General features: G+C 39.9%; 1 protein-coding gene across 1 annotated transcript in view; it reads left to right on the top strand.

The window, feature by feature from the left end:
* Positions 1-1977: 1977 nt before the first annotated feature.
* The window catches only part of rint1 (RAD50 interactor 1), a 42757-nt gene continuing 20753 nt past the window's right edge, over positions 1978-23981 (top strand). The window contains exons 1-9 of the mRNA XM_069156417.1: positions 1978-2230; positions 3049-3174; positions 6447-6562; positions 9549-9722; positions 9884-10024; positions 10985-11174; positions 15008-15118; positions 19094-19319; positions 21195-21332. Of these exons, the coding sequence (XP_069012518.1) occupies positions 2000-2230; positions 3049-3174; positions 6447-6562; positions 9549-9722; positions 9884-10024; positions 10985-11174; positions 15008-15118; positions 19094-19319; positions 21195-21332 (1453 nt within the window). The 5' untranslated portion in view covers positions 1978-1999. The remainder of the gene's footprint in view (positions 2231-3048; positions 3175-6446; positions 6563-9548; positions 9723-9883; positions 10025-10984; positions 11175-15007; positions 15119-19093; positions 19320-21194; positions 21333-23981) is intronic.

Here is a 23981-nt window from a genome sequence, read left to right on the forward strand (position 1 = left end):
TGGAATCTCAAGCAACAAATGCAAAACAGTACAAGAAATGATGAATCTATTTTCATGTGAATGGTTTAGCGATTAAATTAGTAATTTGCATTTTTCAGTGGAATGCCAGAAGCCTAATAACAAATAGACAAGAATTTAAGAAGGTAATCAAAGATCTAAATCACAAAAGCTGATATAATATGCATATGAAACATGGCTGAGACCACATTTAGACATCAAGATACATTTCAGTCAGACAGAATAGAGCAAATAATCAAGGAGGTGGTTGTGATTCATTCATTAAAGACAGTATTGCATACAAATTAATATTACGATATGGTGTGGGCTGGAATTTTACTCTTGTAAAAGTAAGTAATGAAATTGAAAAGACTTTCAATATGAAGGAAGTGATGGTTATAGTTTTCTATAATACTCATCAGTCTCCAGCAGATGGAGGAGGTCAAACCTATTAAAGTCGTATTATGTTCAAATTCTGGTGCTACAAAAAATCAGGACAGACAACTCGAGGACTTTCTTATTGAGGTGTATATGATATTATTTAATGTACCGCAACTTGCAAGAGATGTTCACCTTTGTTGTTAATTTTGGAATTGAGGGTAATTAAGCTGCCGATAAACCGGCTAAAAGTTTGTTAGATAAAAATTAGAATTTTGGGAGTTCAGAAGTAAATTACTTCACCAGGGTATAGTTAGCCTGGTGCGAACCAGAACCCAATTTCACTATGTGAAGATACGGGTCTGAGGATGCTCCATAAAGATTAGTTTGCAGACGTTCCTTCCTACTGGGCAAATACCTATGGTTTATTTTAATCAAGAAGCTCGCACCAAAACCGTCCGACACTCTGCCACCGCTGCGACTAGTTACCGTGTCCGCCAACGTTGAGGAAAGTGTGTTTTTAAAGTTATTATTCCACCCATCCATTTTCTATTCCCACTTTAATCTGAACAGGGGGGCTGGAGCCTATCCCAGCTAACTTTGGACAAAGGCAGGGTTCACCGTGGGCAGGTTCACAGGGCCAACACAGAGACAGACGGAAACAAAGACCATTCTCGCTCTCATTCACACCTAAGGGCAATTTGTAGAATCACCAATTAACCTGAGATACATGTTTTTGGATGGTGGGAGGAAACTGGAGTACCTGGAGAGAACCCACGCAGGCACAGGGAGAACATGCAAACGCTGCACGGAAAGGCCCAAGCCTGGAATTGAACCTGTAACCTTGACTGTGCGCACTGGGTAGACATTATTATAAAATTCAAAAGTCTCTTAGTGTGCATAATCATAGAAAGAAGTCATTATTCTAAACTGAGATTGGAAAATACAGGACTCAATTCTACCTTATATGGAATGAAAAAGACAGAAACAGATAAATGTGTGACTTGTAACTGCAAAGAGATTGTGGAACGTGTACTATTGGAATGCAGGGAATTCTGTGTGAGAAGAGAAACGTTGAAGAGCAGAGTGACAGGTTTGGGAAGGGAGCGGAGCCCCAAAAGGCTTTTAGAGGCAGGGGACAAACAACCAGAGCTCAAAAGGGCTTTATTCAGATATTTAATCGTAACCAGGTTAATTTCAAGAATATAAAGGTGAGATAAAGTAATGAAGGTACACACTCCAGTACAGTAGGTGGCGGTATGCATTACGTTAGTGTGCAGTCCGCTAGTAAAACAAAGAAGAGGACGAAGACGCAAAACCAAGAAGACTGGTGCATACGTGACATCTGTAGACAAGGATGTCCTTGTTTTTAACCCCATTGCACCCCTTAATAGTGTATGTGGAACAAGCGTGCAACAAAAAAACAGTAGATAGAGATAGCAGCAACTTCGCTTTATTTTACATTTCACATGGAAGAGGTTTAAAATAAAATGTGTGCATTTATCGCTGCGTTAATACGGCCGAAAGCAAGTGCCCGCCCACGGATTATGCAGAGACAATAAACGAGCGCCTTCCTCCCGCACGTCATCCGAGGAAGTTGGTTGACAGCGTCGGAGAGGAAAACATGGCGGCGCTCATAGCTGTATCGCAGGAGAACACAATGAACCAAGCGAATGAACATTTGTTAAACTCTGTTTACACAAACGGGCAAGGTAGTACATCTTTCTCAGAGGAACTCCATGACGATGTCGTAGACTTCCTGGAGAAAGAGGTCGGTAGCGACCTGAAATCCCTGAAGAACGTTGGCGACCTGCTGGAAAAACTCCGAGAGGAAAACGGCGTACTGGAGGAACAGGTAAACAAGTTTTGTCATACTTTACATAACAAAGACCTTCAATATCATAGCAATCCATGTTGGAAACTGGGAATTTGAAGGCGATCGCTTTGCTCGTTGAAGGAAAACATGCCTTGTTTTAATAACATCTCTGTAATGAGGGGAATTGTTTCTGAACTGCGTGTTTACCGCCCAGCGGCGAATGTTTTATGTGCTGGGAAACGTGCAATAACAGCCCCTGTCGTTGTTGACGGTATGAAGGTTCGCTTCCGATCGCATCTTCATGTTCCGTAGTGAAGAGGACAGTTGAAAGAAACCAAATGTACAGTGCCAAGCGAACAACGTTTTTTTTTTTTTTTGCGCATTTTACTGCCAGTAAAACGTGTTCTAGATTTTAGCCTGAGTTGAAGTATTCTGCTGAATATGATTTGCAAATCATTGCATTCTTATATATATATATATATATATATATATATATATATATATATATATATATATACACAAACACTCGTGATGTCACAAATCCCGCTCGCATGTACAACAATTTTCTGAGATAAACTCAGAAAATTGTTTCACTTTCAGCAGAAGAATTTGAAAACTTTGCCCTCATGCAATAATCTGTACAGTGAAGCTCAAACATCAAAGATATGTGACAAAGACTCCAAACATTTTTTTTGAGTGGAGGACTTAAAAACAAGTTGACCGTTGCTTTCATTATGTGATTTGGTTCTAGAAGGAGACAAGAATTTTAATAACTTCAGTGAACTCAATACTTGTGCGATGGATGTCCTTTTCCGGTTTCTAATAGGAACAATGTTTCTGTTATTTGTTCCATTCAGGTTTTGACTGTATCCAGTTCTATGCCGCCTAAAGTTTCTGCAGCTCTGTCTGCTGCTGAGGAGGCCCGATGTTCGCTGGAGGACTTGCTGCAAAGAGAGCAACTTATCGCCAACAAGCTGCACCAGGTAGAGACACTACGAAGAAAGCAGCAAAAGAAATACTAGGTCTCTATTTGAAAACATATATAGACTGTAGTTAGACAAGATCATGACGTTTCTTTGAGTCTTTTGGAAATGACCTTCAGGGTCACATTGTTCTGACTGTAACAAATTGTATTCAAGTCCCCTGGAGTTATCTGGGATGTTGATTGTGACTGGGTGAGATGTCATCGCAGATACTGGTGTCAATACAGTCCTTGGGCCTGGAAAAACGCTGCCTGCCTGCCCTGTGCCTTACCTCTATCTTAGCTGCTGCTTTGCTTCCATGTTTATCAACACCTGCTGCATGTTATTCGTGGTCCTTCCACTGGGTAAATGAGATTCTCTTTAATAATGGCGTTCGCTATCGTATTTTTGAAGTCTGACCAGTGATGAGTTGTAACCAAAAAGCTGGCGCGTGTTTTTGTTTTGTTTACCCTGTGTCATAGCGAGACACACAGATGTGTGTATTTATTTTTTGTGTATATTTTTGTGTGTCTTTATTCATTGGTCTTACTTTTTCTAAAAAAAAAAATCTTTTGATCTATCTTATTTCATTGCATACGTATTTGTAATTGTTTTCTTATTGTGTGCACCTTTTTTATTATTTTTTTTCCCTTTCCTAACTGTGTTTCTAGGCTGCTGTGCCGACTAAATTTCCCCACTGTGAGATTATTAAAGTTGTATCTATCTATATACACAGGCACTCACACCGAGACGGGATAATGTGATCACAGATCGTTTCCCTGTATATATCTGTGTTTTAGCTGGGAATCGTGTGCAGCACATGTTAAAACTAGACGTTGGTTCGATTTCATAAAGCACATGCGAAGCGTGATACTGCAGGTGTGACGCGTGTCTCAGTGGGCAGTGCGGCAGCTATAATCCGTTAATGTGGACGGCAAAATGAAATGACGCCATGTAGCAACAGGTAACACGCATGCAGTGTTTTCCAGGCCTTATTAGTGTTAACCCACTGCGGAACCCAAGTCTCAATATACTTTTTTCCCCTCAATAATTTATTATTGACATAAAAAATAGTTGGATAAAAAATGTGCCCAGTTTCCACTGGAATTTCCACAGCTCAGTTTCAAGTGGCTGCTGCCATTCTGGTAAATCATAAGGACACTTTGGCATGTGGACAGGAGTACCAGGGAATGAACTGCCACCCTTACGATTAGTGGATAAACTAAACCATCTGAGCCACAGCCGCCCACTCTGGGTAGTGCCTGACTCTGCCTGACTCTGCCTTACTCATGGCTGACCCAAAAACCAAGAGTAAGGCTGCCGTTACAGCTGGCATGTTGTTCATTACATAGATATGCTGACAAGTTTTAGTAACTGTTTTGCAGTTTTAGCATGGCTACGCCGACTGTCGCTCACAGCTTCAGTTTTCTTTGCTGTGATAACCGTCTGGGAAGTCGGCTCGTTTTAGCGTTTGAGTAGCCACTCTGAAGGGCGGACTAATCAGCGAGCAGTGTCTGTGGTTAACCCTGTCTGTGCCACCCCTTCTTCACTGTGATTGGATGGCTGGTGGCAGTGACGAGCGCAGTGCTAATATTTTTTCAACCCTCATTGACCGGAAGAAAAATCACTGCACGTTATAAGTGTTCAGTGCAGAATAAACGCTCAGCACCTCATCAAGCTGCTGGTGTTTATTAAAACAATTGAAAAAAAATGTGCTGTACTCGGGGAATAACGCTTCGGTGGACACGGGCTGTAGGCAGGTGCAGCAGTGGCAGAGTGTCTGCTGGTTTCGGCGCATGCTGATTGGTTAAAATTAACGGGAGGTCTACGCCCAGTAGGATGGAGCGACCGCAAACGATACACTATGGAGGGTACCCGGGCCCATATAGTCACACCAGGCTAGACAAGTTTAGATGGCAGTGTGAAACTTTTTTCTACCTTATACTCCCTGACCGGTTGTATTCACATTGTTGTAACACTCACCTTCCACCCTGCACTGCACTGCTCAAATTTGAATTGAGTGCAATTATGTTGAGAAAAATGCGCCAAAGTTGAACTTTTATTTAAATTCAATTCTTGTTCTGTCTTCTGAAGACAACAATAATATATTTTTTTCATTCGGCTTTATTTTCCAATTCAAAAGGAAACAAAACATATGTATTATTCTTATTTATTGTAAAGTAGATGGTTTTCTTATGTCATGTTAGCCTATTTATTTTAATAGCCTTTTTTTCATGCCTCCACACCTGCTTTGACTGACTCCACGGTCAGCGGGAACAACCGGTGACTGCAGGGTGGGAGGATGGAATGGCAATTTACCGTAGCCTGTGGGTGCTCACAACAACGGTTGATCTCAATGCGCCTGCCTTTCATTTTTAATTAAATTTCATTTCTATAGCGCCTTCATCTCAGGTCATTTTACATAGCAGGGTCCTTAAATATTTTCCTTTCATGTTACAGTTTGTGCATTGTGATACAACATTTATACCCCACATGGGAACTTGAAGGTCACTTAAAACACCTCCAGGCTCATGGTTTCCTGAAGCATTTTAAGAGTCCCCCTTGCGGATTTCTAGAGTTTGACACAAAATCTGATGTGTACCGTCTGGTCGTGTCAATGGAGAAATAGCAGATGTGCCAAACCAGCACTCACAAAAACGTGTGTACTCAGGAGCTGACTTTGATCAAGCGACAAAATTTGTAACACTTAGTCATTAGGGTTATATCGTCCTCCTGCTCCGTGCACATCATGGTGCTGTTCACATGCAACAGGAGCAGTCTCGGAACTTATTGATTCACCCTACTACATACATAAATGTTTCCGCAGTGAATTGTGTGAACAACCTGCTGTTGTAACATGGCTGCTTTCTAAAAATGCATCACAAATGTTCATATGGACTGAAAGATGAACTGGTTCGAATTTGGTGGTCAAAGGTCATGGTCACTATGACTCCACAAAACACAAGAGAGTATTTAGAGTTTAAATTGGCCTTTTTTATCCTCTTGTGGTGTGGTTCATATGAGAAAAACATATTCATCTATGCAAGGTCATCCTACTATTTACAAAATGCTAAATGCCATTAGTTTGCAATCTATTACTGCCTTCTAACACTTTTGCTACTTAGAATATAATAGTGCTCTTGAATGTCAGATGCCAAAAATTGTGTAAGCATTAAGAATCATTACTGAATAATAACATAATGTGTGTGACTCTTTGTTGGACACGAAGCAAGTAACAGTCCAGATTTTATGAATGAAAACCATGTCTGACATAGAATTTTTCTGTCACCTAGGACCTACAGGGGGCCCAGCCTTGGATGGATAATCTTGGCCACACACGTAACCAAGTCAACACTATAGAGAGACACGTGAAATACCTACGCTGCCTTCAATATATAGAGGAACTCAGGTATTGTAAATGGGGGTAAAGGGATGGGGACTTTATTTCGTTACCAGACACCAATAGAGAGTGACATGATAGAGGACTGTGAATGAAGGTTGAGAAGAAGCCAGACCCCGATCATTAGTGATGTGAGCGGGTCATTGGAGATGTGGGTGGATCATTAGTTACAGTGGTGTGAAAAAGTGTTTGCCCCCTAAACCTAACAACTGGTTGGGCCACCCTTAACAGCAACAACTGCAATCAAGCGTTTGCGATAACTTGCAATGAGTCTGTTACAGCGCTGTGGAGGAACGTTGGCCCACTCATCTTTGCAGAGTTGTTGTAATTCAGCCACATTGGAGGGTTTTCCAGCACGGACCTCCTTTTTAAGGTCATGCCACAGCATCTCAATAGGATTCAGGTCAGGACTTTGACGAGGCCACTCCAAAGTCTTCATTTTGTTTTTCTTCAGCCATTCAGAGGTGGACTTGCTGGTGTGTTTTGGATCATTATCCCGCTGCAGAACCCTTCAGCTTGAGGTCACAAACAGATGGCCGGACATTCTCCTTCAGGATTTTTTGGTAGACAGTAGAATTCATGGTTCCATTTATCACAACAAGTCTTCCAGGTCCTGAAGCAGCAAAACAGCCCCAGACCATCACACTACCACCACCATATTTTACTGTTGGTATGATGTTCTTTTTCTGAAATGCAGTGTTACTTTTATGCCAGATGTAATGGGACACACACCTTCCAAAAAGTTCAACTTTTGTCTCGTCAGTCCACAGTATTTTCCCAAAAGTCTTGGGGATCATCAAGATGTTTTCTGGCAAAAATGAGACGAGCCTTAATGTTCTTTTTGCTCAGCGATGGTTTTGGTCTTGGAACTCTGCCATGCAGCCATTTTTGCCGAGTCTCTTTCTTATGGTGGAGTCATGAACACTGACCTTAACTGAGGCAAGTGAGGCCTGCAGTTCTTTGGATGTTGTTGTGGGGTCTTTTGTGACCTCTTGGATGAGTCGTCGCTGCGCTCTTGGGGTAATTTTGGTCGGCCGGCCACTCCTGGGAAGGTTCACCACTGTTCCATGTTTTCTCCATTTGTGGATAATGGCTCTCACTGTGGTTCGCTGGAGTCCCAAAGCTTTAGAAATGGCTTCATAACCTTTTCCAGACTGATAGATCTCATTACTTTCTTTCTCATTTGTTCCTGAATTTCTTTGGATCTCGGCATGATGTCTATCTTTTGAGGATCTTTTGGTCTACTTTACTTTGTCAGGCAGGTCCTATTTAAGTGATTTCTTGATTGAGAACAGGTGTGGCAGTAATCAGGCCTGGGTGTGGCTAGAGAAATTGAACTCAGGTGTGATAAACCACAGTTAAGTTATGTTTTAACAGGAGGGGGCAAACACTTTTTTCACACAGGGCCATGTGGGTTTGGATTTTTTTCTCCCTTAATAATAAAAACCTTAATTTAAAAACTGCATTTTGTGTGTACTTGTGTTATCTTTGACTAATATTTAAATTTGTTTGATGATCTGAAACATTTAAGTGTGACAGACATGCAAAAAAATTGGAAATCAGGAAGGGGGCAAACACTTTTTCACACCACTGTATGTGGGTGGATCATTAGAGATGTGGGTGGATCATTAGTTATGTGGGCGGGTCATTGGAGATGTGGGTGGATCATTAGTTATGTGGGTGGATCATTAGTGATGTGGGTGGGTCATTGGCGATGTGGGTGGATCATTAGTTATGTGGGTTGATCATTAGTGATGTGGGCAGGTCATTAGAGATATGGGTGGATCATTAGTTATGTGGTTGGATCATTAGTGATGTGGGTGGGTCATTAGAGATGTGGGCAGATCATTAGTTATGTGGGCGGATCATTAGTTATGTGGGCAGGTCATTCGTTATGTGGGTGGGTCATTAGTTATGTGGGCGGGTCATTAGAGATGTGGGCGGGTCATTGGTTATGTAGGTGGATCATTAAGGATGTGGGCGGGTCATTAGAGATGTGGGTGAATCATTAATTATGTGGGTGGATCATTAGTGATGTGAGCGGGTCTTTAGAGATGTAGTGGATCGTTAGTGATGTGGGTGCATCGTTAGTGATGTGGGCGAATCATTGGTGATGTGTGCGGATCGTCGGTGATGTGTGCAGATCATCGGTGATGTGGGTGGGTCATTAGTGATGTGGGGGCTGCAGGTAAACTACTGCACAGTAGTAACTGTCAATGAAGTGTCCTGTTTAAAACAATTCAGCTGCAGTTTTCTACTCAAGAACGTTATGTGTCATCAGAGTATTATATCAATTGGCAGTATCATTAAAAACAGTACATCCGTCCCTGTTCCTCACTGTATGTACAGGAAACTCATGCAGAAATTACAAAAAAAGTAATGATACAAAATTGTTGAATGTTGTTTATGGAGATGCGAGTATCTGTACCGATAAGGGCTATTGCTATTGACCCCCAACCCGCACCCCAACCCCCACAAGTAAATTCTCCACCTATCGGAAACACTTGACACTTACTCTGCATGTTGAAATTACTGGACATGCACTGTGTTTGACATCCAAGTATTATATTTAGAACAGACACAATGCACTCTCAATGAGAGCTATAGTACAGTATGCATACGACTCAGTGGCAAGTTAATTGAATCTTGGTATAGAGAAAATGTGAATGAACAATATACACTTAATTCTTATGACACAAATGCAATCAAAAAGAATAGATGATGCCCACTGAACTGCTTGAACTCGTTCCCATAGCTGGTCTCTAAGAGCAGACTTGTTCCTTCATTAAAGTTAGGTGAAATGAGGAATACATACAAAAAACAAAACAATGGAAGGTTACTATTGGTCTTTGAACATTCATACTCCTGAGAGGGTTTTTCTCACAAGCAAAACTATTGTGTCACCAGCATTACCCCTATCAGCATTTGAAACTAGGATGGATGTGCTGAGTTTTAATATGACCTTTAATGGGGTTCTCTCTGTCTTTGTCTGCAGTGCTTCAGTCCAGCAGTGTCTGATGACCAGCAGTGTCTGGGAAGCCATAAGGGCAGTAGATAGCATGGCGGCACTGGAGTGTGAACTAAGCCAGTCCACATGTTCTAACCTCAGAGACTTCCTCCAAGAAACACTTCGCTTCTGGCACAAGATCATCAAGGGCCGATTGACCAGGTATACATGACCTCCACTCAACCCCCCTCTCCCTACAGTTTTTTTTTTTTAATGTAACTTTCTGCCAAAATGTGGCACAGGAAAAAAGAAAAAAGTGCACACTGTATCAACCTAACCTCAATATATGAGTTAAACCTCCCTCTCTTTATTTCTTTTCATAGTGATTTTGAGAAAATATTGACTCAACTTCACTGGCCAATCATCTCCCCACCTACTCAGTCACTGACACCCAGTGCCAATTGTCAGGAGGTCAACAGCCAGCTGGAGCTTCTGGTCACGCAGCTGCTTGCCCTGCAGACCACGTATCCTTCCATCCAAAGGTGTATATAGGTGTATCGAGACCCACACAAATTCTGTCTTTAACACATTTTATTGATATGGAGGGCACTGTGGTTTGTATAAGCCACATGTTTTCCACTATTTGCCCTGTGCTCCACTGTTTTAAATTTGCATTCAATTAATTCACATGAGATTAAGTGCACATTTAAGATTTGGTTGAGGGGTCCACAGTATGTATTTATTTTGGTTTGACCAGAGAGAAATTATTGCATGCTTTTATAGCATAATGGCATCATTCTAGCATTTTAATAGCATAGTGGATTCCAAAATCTGTCAGCCACTCAGTGTTTTTTTCCTGCTACTTTCTTGTTTTAATCAGTGGTGGAATGTAAATAAATACATTCACACAATACCGTACTTAAATTTGAAGTATTAATACTTGGTTTATTTCCACTTTATGCAACTTTATACTTCTACTAAATCTCACAAGCAGATATTATACTTTTTACTCCACTCCAGTTGACTGACGGCTTTAGTTACTAGTTACTTTAAGACTACGGTTTTTCATACACTTTCTCTCCATGGTGAAAACCATGTATCTTCAAATGTTATTTTGAATATGATTTTTTTCTCGTGATAAACTGAAGGATTAGTACAAACACTATACTTTAATATATATATTGTTGCTATATAGCAAACATCATAATAATATGAAAGAGCGGACCGTGTATAAAAAGTACCGAAACTTCTACATAGCCTTTGTTCCAAACATTCTATATAGTTTGGCGGAAACGTCTCCAGCCACACCAAGAGTCTGGTTCTAAGGATGATGATCTCATTTAAGTCCTAATTTAAAATATCCTACTACACAGACATGCATTGTCCTCAGAATGACATGATACAGGTCCCCAACAAGATTCCAACCTAAAACAATGTGGGTTTGAAAAACTGCATGTGCTTGGTTCTTTAACTCTCCTTCCCAGTGATGACCTCATATCGCATATGGCTTTGGCATCTTGTGAAGGTCCACCCTCTACCCAGCTTTTGTCCTCAGACACACCTCCGTCGCAAGCTTCGCCCCTCTGTCTGCCCATCCAGATCATGCTGCTGCCACTCAGCAGGAGGTTCAAATACCACTTCTATGGGAGTCGGCAGACCAACACCCTCAGCAAGGTCTCTTACACACTCAGCACCCATCACATACAAACGTGCAGACAGCCATAACGATCAGACTTGCAGTTAAAAGTTTATACACACCACTTTAAAACAACTTTTATTTATGTATATAATTGTAGCAAGGAGAAAAAAAAATTAACTCATAATTGTAACTCGTTGCTCTTTGATGACAAATATATTCAAATACGACTACAGTTTCATGGGAAACATATGCTGGCAACTGCCCTTTCAGTTCCCCCTTTCCTAGAAAGTAGGACTAAAGGTCTTCGAGGATCAACTGTATGCAAACCAAAACTGTAAGGAAACAAACGGTGTTTACATCCATCTGGGGTTCAAACAGCAGGGAGCCCATCAGGGAAGGGTTAATAGCTTTGGTGGTTGTTTTGTCCAGTTTGGGTTTCTAATGTTTATTTTCTTGCTTTAATTCAATCTCATATCTTTGATATATACTTTGTCTTGATATTTTTAATCAATAAAAAAACGGACCATTCCAGATTCAAGTAATTTTCTCCGTATTCTTTGTTCAAGAACCAACAACTGCAGACTGTTACTCTATGTATTAGACAGATATAAGAGAAGAGTAATTTTTTTCCCAGTTGTTTGGGACAATGATGAACTGAACATTGGAAATATAAGCAGCTCGTCGTGCTGTTATGTAATTGCTATAGGTTCCGCATTGTGACATACTATCCAAGTATGGATTTCAGTCACTCTCATCAACATAGTGCAACAAAGGTGTTCCATTTCTGGTATATGAATGAGATCTGAGATGTTGAACAATTTTATTCTGTGCAGATGCGACTGATTACACTAGTAATTATCCTATACTGTAGGGCGGGGCGATATGGACCACAAGTCATTCTGAAATATTTTGGCTGAGTGGTGTTATAAGACGTATATATCGATATTATATATACCTTATATATACGTATTATAAAATACAAAGGCATGGTTTCATTCCTGATTGAAAATATATCGGTGCAAAACGTAAATGTAAAATTATATGAAGTAAATAGCCTCTCGTAAAAAGAAACGGGTGTTTCTCTGAGATGCTCCGTCAGTTGTTTTCAACATCAAACAGACTGACGTGCTGCAGGAAGTATATTGTCTCCTTTCCAGTTTACGGCACAGCTGTGTCATTGCCCTCTCGATCCAGTTAATTTTGCCCTCTTCTTCATCACAGCAGTTAATTACCTGCTGTAAATTTAAATGTACGCTAGTTCTGCTCACGCACTCACAGCTCTCTGCTTCGTTTAGAGATTTTCTCGCTGACCTCAGCTGTTTACAAGCTGTTCAGATCTAATGAAGTTTATTTGCCGAGATGGAGGCAAGGCTCAGTGAATTGGAAGCGCAGCTCCTCAAAAAAAAAAAAAAACAGACCGTTAACTGCTACAGCTTGAGAAGCCGGGTTATCCACCAAAATGTATAAGTATTTCCCATCATGCCTCAGTTCTTCCTGCGTAACATTTGAGAGTAAAGCAACTAAATTAATTTGCCTAAGTGACGGGTAGAAATTATATTTTCTTTTGATATAAAAATGCAGTTTTGGAACATTTTAATTAAGACAAATAATGATACATAAAATGGGCTATGACTCAAAACCACATTTTTGGGAGGTAGGAAGAGATAAGGACACTTATTAAAATACCTTTCTGACCATTGGTAAGTCAATATAAACAAAATAGTCATTTTCCATAAACCTGAAGAAAGACATATTGATATATTGTGGAAACTACATACTGCGCAGCCCTACTATAGTATCCTTGAAATGGACACATCCAGTGTAAAAACGCCTTGGGGTTTTCATTTAGTACAATACAATAAACTGACAAAGCTTAACATAGTTAGCCGGTCTCAGCTGAACATTCTCAAGACCATGCATTGTTTTGTTTTTTTCTTAGCACTCTGTGTTCTCTCTACCCTTCCCTGCTTTTGGGGATGGTATGATGAACTCTAAATTATCCTAACTTGCATTAATTACATCAGCTGCTGCTGCTTTAAATTTAATACTGTTATCATGCTGCAAAACTTGAATTGGGTTATGTTCACAATAGAAATTGAGATTTTTTTTTTTTAAATCTCTGAACATCTTTGCCTATTAATGTTCAACCACGTGTATTGACGAAAGACATCAGCTATCCCTTTTAAGGAGGTCAATCTGAGGCCGGCCTTGTACTTCCTCGGCTCAAATGGTCTCGGAATGGTTATTTTTTTAAATCTAGCCATGGGGAGTTGACATGTCTGTAATGTATTTGGTCCCACTCCATCAATTAATATACAATATAAACAAGCGGTATTTTGTTATATTTTATTCTGTGGCTGGGAGGAAGCCAGTGTCGTGACTTAAGAATCAGAGTGATATGGCCTGTCTTTTTGGGCCTTGTAAGAATTCTAGCAGTTGCATTTAGATTGAGCTGAAGCTTTTTGATTATCTTTTTGGGGAGCCCTCTCAAAAGAACATTGCAACAGGCAACTCAGCTAGAAATAAAATGATAGAGTTTTTCCAGGTTGGCTTTCTGCATGAAGTCACTGATTTTGGATTTATTTTTAAGATAAAAGATGATCTTGCTCGTTTTATGCCTTTTTAGACTTTTCAGATCAGAGTCAACTATAATGCTGATCTAATTTAATATTTGGAAAGTTTATTTGAGCATGAGTATAATGTGTAACGAGTTGTGGCGTGCTTAATGTATTTAGATGTTTGGTAATAGCCAAATTTCCCTAGCATCCAGTAATACACATTCTAGAGTAGGATAAACTGTTTAGTAGACTTTGGACTATTAACCAAGAATGGCAATTTTTCACAAAACCAGTCTGATCTGCAGAGATAATACCAAGCAAACATTCTCCAAACATTCTGCTGGCCAAAACCCTGGTGTTTTTACACCACTAATTACCATCGATCTTTTCCTTGTTAAGTAGGAGGAAAAGATAAGCTCAATTCATAGTTGATGGCAGGGCATCAGATATAAAAGACATTAAACTACATAAAAGCTGTATTAGAACATCCAATAAAAATCTGAAGGAAATCCACTAGTTCCTGAGGAAATGTATAGCCTTTGTATGTTTTTGCAAGGTCAGAGCAACGTGCATTTCTAGGATTTTGGAGACCTAATCTATGCTGTTATATCCTAATCAAGCATCTCACCTCGGAATAACTGTTAAACCAGGTATAAAGTGCTTCTACTTCTAAGTTAGGGGGTGTAAACGTGTCAGTATTCTCCATCAGAGTTGCTTGTCAGATATTAATCATTTTGGAAAACCCCTCCCACAGATGTCTGCATCAGTCTGAGACTACAAATTCAACATTCACCCACTTTCAAATAGTAACTAACTAGTCGGAGCTCACCACTGATGTCTGAAATGAGAAAGCAGCCGAGAAATGACATTTCTAAATTCCATTCTATTTCTAAATTGTGTACAATAAAGTGCAGCATTATGACTGTCCTCCAGGAGGGACTTTCTGAAAAGATTACATTATTCCCCTATATCAACCTCTGCCCCTGTTTGGGGATGTTCGGAACAGAGACTTTTGCACTTTAACTTGGTTGAAGAAGGCTCTGAAGGAGTTATTTTTTGCCATAACCCGACTGTTCTTTGAGAAAGTTTTTGAACATACTCTGCAAGTTGTGCAGCAAGTTTTCCAGCATATTTTAATATCGGGATGTTATGGAGATTTGTAATGTTTTTTTCTAAAGAACTTCTAAAATATTTCTAAAATAAAATGGAACAAAAAGAGTAAAACTTAAACAAAGTTAAATATTATTGTCAGCGGAAAATTTGCTTTCAAAGTTTTAGAATCTCAAACTCACCTTCTGTGCATTTTTCAGCCAGAGTGGTACCTGACACAGGTTCTGATGTGGATGGGGAACAGCTCAACCTTCATGGAGGAAAAGATCCAACCTATCCTGGACCGAGCCGGCAGGAATATCAATGGCAGGGTATGTTGTTTTATAATAGGCTCTCAATAAGTGTAGACCAAAAGGGTTTTCTTTTTCACTTTTGTATTTCATCATGATTATAACTTGCTCCTGTTTTCCTTGCTGAAAAGAACAGAATAATTTAGAATAAGTTTTTGCAGTAGACACAATGATGGTCTGTGCACGACATAAACTATTATTATTATTATTATTATTATTATTATTATTATTTTAGAGGTTTCTCTGGCTGTTTGGAAAGTCTTTCATCTCAATTTTATACTGCACCTCAGGAGAGCCTGAATATTACCTACATTTTAATAGGCCATTTCAGTGACTAGTACATTTTTCTTTGCAAATTGCATATTCAATATGTGGTCATTAGAGAGCCAATATTTAAGATATTTACAACCCCGTTTCCAAAAAGGTTAGGACACTGTGTGAACAAATTAATACATAATGAAATGTAAATAAAAACAAAATAAGAACAGAATGAGAATTTGATTGTTTTATGGAAAATATATGCTAATTTTTTATTTTAATGTTAACAAAATAATAAAAAAAAAAATTGGGATAGGGGCTAAAAGAGAGTGGAAAAGTTGTGTAATGCTAAAAGAAACACTTGGTTGAACATCTCTCAACTAAATAGGATAACTAGCAACAGGTCAGTAACATAATTCAGTTTAAAAAGAGCATCCATGAGATGCAGTTAAAGACTCTGTGGGCAGATAATAATTGTTACTCAATTTAAAATTGCAAAGAATTTAAGGATTTCATCATCTACATTATTACGTTATATCATTAAAAGATTCAGTGAATCCAGAGAAATCTCTGTATGCAAGGAACAAGGCTGAAAACCAATATTGGATGGGCATGATCTTCGGGCTTTCAGGCGGCACTGCATCAAGAACAGAAACAATTCTGCTGTGGAAAAAACTGCATGGGTTCAGAAACACTTCCAAAAAATATTGTCTGTGAACACACATCATCGCTGCATCCACAAATGATCCAGAAACACTGCCGCCCTCTCTGAGCTCATTTAAGATGGACTGAGGCCAGTCCTAAAACTGTCCTCTTGTCTGACAAATCAAAACTTTAAAAATCTTTTTGGAAATCATGGATGCAGCATCCTTCGTGCTCAAGAAAAGAGGGACCACCCAGCCTGTTATCCATGTACAGTTCAAAAGCAGGCATCCGTGATGGTGTGGGGATACATTAGTGCACATGGCATCGGTAGCTTGCACATGTCGGACAGCACCATTATTGCTCAACGATATATAAAGGTTTTGGAGCAGCATATACAGCGTCTTTGTCAGGTAAGGCCTTGCCTGCCTGCAGTCCTGGGGCCTCATTTATAACGAAGCCTTAAAGAGGCGTACGCTACTCCCCATGCAACACTTGGGATTTCTAAAAACAAACGTGATAAGTACGTGTAAGCCAACTCTAACTCATCCGTAAGCACGTTTGGAGACATACGGTGAGGTGGTGAAATGCAGGCCGGTCAAACAGCCAAGGGAATTTACCGTGACTTCGGTAGTGGCTGTGTATATCCCTCTGAGTGCCAGCTCTAAGGAGGCACTATTGGAAATTTAATTACACTTCATATCACATGTTATATAGGCAAAGGTCCACTGTAGGCCTATCATTTAAATCAAACCAGCATTGTAATTCCACTTGTAATTGATAGAAGCAAATCTTCCTCTCAAATCTAAATTCCGCTCATTATTTTATGCGCACTATCTCACTATTACGTTCCCCTGGAGCGCTGGCCTGACTCTCCTGGTCAGTCGTGGAGGACTGCAGCTGATGAAATGCAGGACGTTGCCAGCATCTTACAGTTTCAGGAAATTATACTCGATACTAAGCCTGAATATAGTCCATCCTTTTCACCTTGATAACATGGCAAACTGATCATCATCTTCCTGTGTTTAGAAATTCAAGATAACATCAAATAACGTTAGGCTAAAGAACTGAAGAGCTGTTAGCACAACTGCGCTCTCGGGTGCACAGAGCACAGTGTAATACAGACACCGCAGTGGCACTGCCATCACTGCAACTGCAGCATGTCGCTACTCACTGTATTTGCTTTCGGCTGTGACCACCAAACATTATGAGCTTTATATCCCCCACCTCATCCACAAGCACCTCCATTTTTGTGTAGGAAAAATTCCTTTTCCTGCTTTCCTCTTAGTTGCTGGCACGATTCACCAAAAAAAACCCACTGAACCACAAGGCTGCGTCAACCTTCATGATGTGTTTTGCATTCACCACTTATGGTTGAATGTGTATGTAAATGAGGCAGGATATGAGACTAATCTGCGTGCGCACAATTCCACATGGATTGTGATTTATAAAGAGAACATTGCGTGTGGGTGTGCATGCGCACAGTTTTATAAATCTGATTTTTTGCACATGCCATTTTTGCCTTTTCTGCACACATATACTGTTAGTATGGATCCTACACTCTGTTTTATAAATGAGGCCCCCGACCTATCACTCATTTAAAACCTTTGGCATATCATGAAATGAATAATACAACACAGGAGACCCTGAACATTTGCGCAGTTGAAATCTTTGTTGCTGGTATCAAATTCAAAATTAGTACATATTTGTCTGCACCAGAAGGGCTCTTAAGGCCTACGTACATATTGTACAGTACATGTGTACACAGTGATGAGCAGGGAAAAAAGTCTGTCGAGGTAACATGTATAATATTACAGAACATACAACTATCAACTTTTCAACAAGTATTGACATTTATTGAACAAAAAGTATATATCAAAAACCACCCATCTACAATACAATCTGAAAATTCAAATGTGATTTGACTAACAATCTATTATTTTCTGTTTGACCCATATCACCCACTGGGTGCCCGTTTACATCCGTCAGCTGTCATTCATATCACTTTACACATCAATAAATGTTGGTTATACTACAAAACAAAGTTCAGAAATGTATTTATTTTTTGTGCTGACATTGTGCTGTTGCATAGTTTCAAGGAATTTATATGGGGAAAAAAACAGAAGATCATTGATATATGAATTGATTTTTGTCTTGTATAATAACCAACTGTTGATGTTTCTGTGACAATACACTGAATAAGTTTGAAATTATTGAATAGTTTTATAGTATCTCTTTTGTTCAGAGGTTGTTTTGTTTTTTAAACTATATTGAACAGAAATGAAATATACAAACAACACAGACAAGAGCTCAATATAATATTTTACAGAGAATCGAGAATGTACATTTAAATAAGCAAGTAAAATAATAAATAACGGTGTTTCATTAGCATCCTTACTATTTTCGATATTCCGGTTTTTTTCAGTAGTTTGAGGTTGAGGTTTGTCCATTGATAGCTTAATTTTGTCCATTTATCACACTTTTTTACTGTCACGTAACTATAGTAGGCTGCGTCAACTTGAGGCTCAGCCTGTGTTTCTTGAAACACAGACACGGAGAAACAGACAAATTAGACCCTTTTGTGACAGAAAGATGCTTGAGCGACTTTCACTCAGAGCTGAAATGAAACGGATGCACAGGAACTAAGTCAATAAATAGTAGATGTTGGTAGTAACTGTATTTCTATGAGTAAGTTTGTATTTTGTTTCTTTCGGGGGGGTGGCAGGGTGGCCCGCCCTCCCAAGACAATGGGAAGGGGAAACACTGAATAACATAGAAATGAAAAAGAAAGGGAAAAGGATTTGGACACATAAACTCTATTAATTAATGTGAAATTATGATGAAAAAACTAAAAGTAAGAAAAATCTTATTTCTCTTCAAGAAGTGCATTATACAGCTGGACAGTCTTGTTACTCTTTTTAGTATTTATAAGTCTGAGAGTCTTACCATATTCTTTAAATTCACCCAAAAACCCAGTAAAGCTGGGGAAGATTTTTGACATTTTGCATTTATGAGGGCAACATCTGCCATAAAGGATTAATAAGTTTAAACTAATTATCTAACAATCTATCTTATAATATGTGTATTTGTGTGTAGGTGGAACTGTGTCGAGGCCTGTTGTCTCTCGTCCAAGAGAAGGTGGCCAGTGATGCTTCTAGGCTGCTGTATGATGATGTGCTATTCTGTCACTTGGTGGAGGAGGTGTTGCAATTTGAGAAAGAGCTGCGAAGCAACCAGTCATTCCCAGCAGTGCTGCCTGGTCTGCTTCATCTCCTGCTTGAGGATGCAATCCTTCAGAAATGGCTCACTGTGGAGAAGAAGAGTGAGTTAACCATGAGAGTACCACGTTAATGACTGTAGCAATGTTATGTTTCACGCCATTATTATTTAGTCAGTATTATTAAGTTGATGTTACATAAATTATATTTGTCTAAAAATAAGCCCTCATCAATTTTACTGTGTCAACCACACCACTCCAAGCTCAGTGGCAAGGGAGGAATACTCCACTCTTTAAGCCACAACACTATAGCAACAACTAGCATTCAGGTCAGTCTCATCTGCTGGAAGATGAATGACTGTGGCATGGCAAACCTCTTGTATTAATGTCAGTGCAGTTATGATCATCTTTGTTTAAAATATCAGCTGTTTCTTTATGTCATGACACCTCCACACGTCCAACTACTTACTGTAATTCAGTTAATTTAGTTGTCTTTTTCATGTAATTTGTATTATTATTATTATTATTGTGTTCAATTCAATACATTTGTATTAATAGTGCCAAATCATAACAGATGTTATCTAACATTATAAAGTCCTCACAACAAATCTTTATAGCATTATACACATAACCCAAGGAGCGGTTGGGAGGAACCCCACCCCCCTTAACAGGAAGAATTCCCTCCAACAGGGGGAAGGAAAGACTCACTTTTAACAGGAGGAAACCTTAGACAGAACCAGGCCCAGAGGTGGGAGGCAACTGGTTGGGGTGACGGGAGTGCAGAAAGAGAAAAGAACAGCATAGTGATCCAGGACAATGAGATGTTGGTGGGGCCAGTAATCACAGACCAGAGAAATGTAGCGCCAGAGCCGGGGATATCTGCAAAAGAAAGCACAGACCTGGCAAGCAAGGGAACATGCCACACTATGGTGGGGAGAGAGAGCATTAAGTTAACAAGATGTAATGGTGCCATATAAATGCATAGAGAGTGAGAGATAGTGAGAGTGATAGAGAGAGTGAGAGAGAGAGAGCAAAAGAAAGAAAGAAAGAAAGGGGAGAGAGACAGAGAGAGAGAGAGAGAGAGAGAGGAAGGAAGGAGCGAGCGAGCTCTGCATCATGGAAAGACCCACAGCAGCCTGGACATACAACAACATAGCTAAGGTTTAACTAAGATATAAGCTTTATCAAAAAATAAAGTCTTAATTCTAATCTCAAAACTAGAGAGGTTGTGTGCCTCCCGAACCAAAGCAGGGAGCTCGTTCCACAGGAGAAGAACCTGAATGCTAAAGGCTCTATTTTGGAAAAGTCTGGGAACCATAAGCAGGCCAGCATTCTGAGAGCAAAGCCCTCTGTTTGGATGATATCATTCAAGAACCTCTTTGAGATAAGATGGAGCCTGATCATGAAGAACTTTGTAAGTTAGCATCAGAATTTTCAATTCATTTTTGACCTGAAGAACTTTTAAACGGCTAACCTTCTGTGTACACACATACACTGAAAGCAACCTGTAGGCTACATCGAGATTGCCTCTTTTTTTCCCACCAAGAAAACCATATACCATCAAAAAGAACTGACAGATGCTAAACAACATGCATAACATGTGGCCTTTGGCCATTTTTTATTTCCTTGTATATCCTCATAGAAGCACTTGCTTTAGTTTACAATTACTACATTCATTTTAACCACACATTCACTATCATTCTAACACATTAATTGACCCACTATAATTGACACCGTTAAATACAAATGATTGCTCACCCTTTTAGAGTTTGGGACCTCACAAGCTGATATCCACAAAACTAAAAATTGATCCAATTCCAAAGATCGGCACTAGTACAGAGATAGGATTTCACACAATATGCTATTCCATGCAAACGTACTACAAGTCACAACTTTTGGACTTGTGGTTGCATGGTTTTTTGAGGATTGTTTGAGAATAGTGAAATTGCAATGTCCCAATATATCTATGTATTCATACAGTGGCAGTGGAGAAGATGGATGCCATGCTGTCAGCTGAGGGAGCTTGGAGCTCTCAGTATAAAGATATCAGTGATATGGATGAACTGAAGGCTCCAGATTGCGCTGAGACTTTCATGACTCTGTTACAGGTCATCACTGGTAAGACTAATTCTTTCAGTATGAACTTGCATGGATGTAATATTTTAATATTAGGCTAGTCCAGCATCAGGAAAAGGATTGGGAGAAACAGTTAAAACTGGACCAACTGAATGAGTATGATTACCTGTGTGTAGTGTAGGGCTGAAACAATTCCTCAAGAAACTTGTGTAACTTGATTAGTAAAAGTCATCTCTGCAAATTTTTCAAAGCTCTGTTTAGTCCAAAGTTGTCAGCACAATTGATCATCACACTTATGTTGTGGATATATGAGGTAGATGTGACGTCATAGCCCATATTCCAAAATCAAGAAAGTCAGAGAAAGTGCCCATGGACAAAGAGGAGAAATATTAAATGTCCAGAGTTTGTCATATTTTGGGCTGAAAAAAATAATATAGTGTGTCTATTGTAAAGTCAAAGTAGCCTTCCACGATAGCACAACATGAACCATTAAAATATGACTCCTAAACTTGACCACTTTGGTTGCTCGAGTACAACCAAACATTTTCATTGGTTGTACCAGTGCATTTGAATTTTAGCAGGCCTGGACGGCCAGACCTAAATTGAATCACCACGCAGTGCCGAGTTTTTGGGTTACTTTAGTGTCACAAAGTCCATCTAAAATCACCCCTGGGAAGAATGGTGTGGTCAAGCAAACCCACAGAGAGGCAGTCGGTTGGGACTCGATGCGTGTTTGACTTTCAACAGCCGGCGCCGAGGCTGTCTGTGGGAGGCAAACAAACTTGTGTTGATAACAGCAAATCAGGGACAAAACGCTTTGTTATTTGTGTTTAATAGCAAGACTGCACCATTTTGGTGGTCTTGACAGTTAATTGCACCACTAGTCTTAATAGCCACAGGACGTGGGACAGCAACTTTTTACCTCTCATTTTACTAATTTTATCAAGTACGGAGAGTGTTTGAGACACCTTGGTGTGATAAACTGTAAATAACTCTTAACTTGACGAGAATGATATTTCACTAAACAATGATTAAAGGATAAAAAGAATATCTGGATACAGTTAAATGTTCCAAAAACGTTTTTTTTTGCAAGTTTTGAAACCTGCATCATTCACACTAATCAGGCCCTTCATTAGGAACACCATACTAATACTGGTTAGGGCCTCCCTTTGATTTCAAAACAGCCGATTTTCATGACATGGATTGCACAAGATATTGGAAACAGCACTTAAAGATTTTACGATTTGTTGACATCATCGCATCATATAATTTTTGCAGACTCGTGCTACAAATCTCCCACTCTACGACTTCCCAAAGGTGTTCTATTACATTTAGATGTAGAGAGCAGGTACAGTGGGTACGGAAAGTATTCAGACCCCTTTAAATTTTTCACTCTTTGTTTCATTGCAGCCATTTGCTAAAATCAAAAAAGTTCATTTTATTTCTCATTAATGTACACTCAGCACCCCATCTTGACAGAAAAAAACAGAAATGTAGAAATTTGTGCAAATTTATTAAAAAAGAAAAACTGAAATATCACATGGTCATAAGTATTCAGACCCTTTGTTCAGTATTGAGTAGAAGCACCCTTTTGAGCTAGTACAGTCTTCTTGGGAATGATGCAACAAGCTTTTCACACCTGGATTTGGGGATCCTCTGCCATTCTTCCTTGCAGATCCTCTCCAGTTCCGTCAGGTTGGATGGTGAACGTTGGTGGACAGCCATTTTCAGGTCTCTCCAGAGATGCTCAATTGGGTTTAGGTCAGGGCTCTGGCTGGGCCAGTCAAGAATGGTCACAGAGCTGTTCTGAAGCCACTCCTTTGTTATTTTAGCTGTGTGCTTAGGGTCATTGTCTTGTTGGAAGGTGAACCTTCGGCCCAGTCTGAGGTCCAGAGCACTCTGGAAGAGGTTTTCTTCCAGGATATCTCTGTACTTGGCCGCATTCATCTTTCCTTCAATTGCAACCAGTCGTCCTGTCCCTGCAGCTGAAAAACACCCCCATAGCATGATGCTGCCACCACCATGTTTCACTGTTGGGATTGTATTGGGCAGGTGATGAGCAGTGCCTGGTTTTCTCCACACATACCGCTTAGAATTAACACTAAAAAGTTCAATCTTGGTCTCATCAGACCAGAGAATCTTATTTCTCATAGTCTGGGAGTCCTTCATGTGTTTTTTGGCAAACTCTATGCGGGCTTTCATATGTCTTGCACTGAGGAGAGGCTTCCGTCGGGCCACTCTGCCATAAAGCCCCGACTGGTGGGGGCTGCAGTGATAGTTGACTTTGTGGAACTTTCTCCCATCTCCCTACTGCATCTCTGGAGCTCAGCCACAGTGATCTTTGGGTTCTTCTTTACCTCTCTCACCAAGGCTCTTCTCCCACGATTGCTCAGTTCGGCTGGACGGCCAGGTCTAGGAAGAGTTCTGGTCGTCCCAAACTTCTTCCATTTAAGGATTATGGAGGCCACTGTGCTCTTAGGAACCTTGAGTGCTGCAGAAATTATTTTGTAACCTTGGCCAGATCTGTGCCTTGCCACAATTCTGTCTCTGAGCTCCTTGGACAGTTCCTTCGACCTCATGATTCTCATTTGCTCTGACATGCACTGTGAGCTGTAAGGTCTTATATAGACAGGTGTGTGCCTTTCCTAATCAGGTCCAATCAGTTTAATTAAACACAGCTGGACTCCAATG

Source organism: Embiotoca jacksoni, unplaced genomic scaffold (genome assembly GCF_022577435.1).
Source record: "Embiotoca jacksoni isolate LCO1_2020_lvr unplaced genomic scaffold, fEmbJac1.0.p SCAF_21, whole genome shotgun sequence".
In the NCBI taxonomy this organism is placed as follows: Eukaryota; Metazoa; Chordata; class Actinopteri; family Embiotocidae; genus Embiotoca; species Embiotoca jacksoni.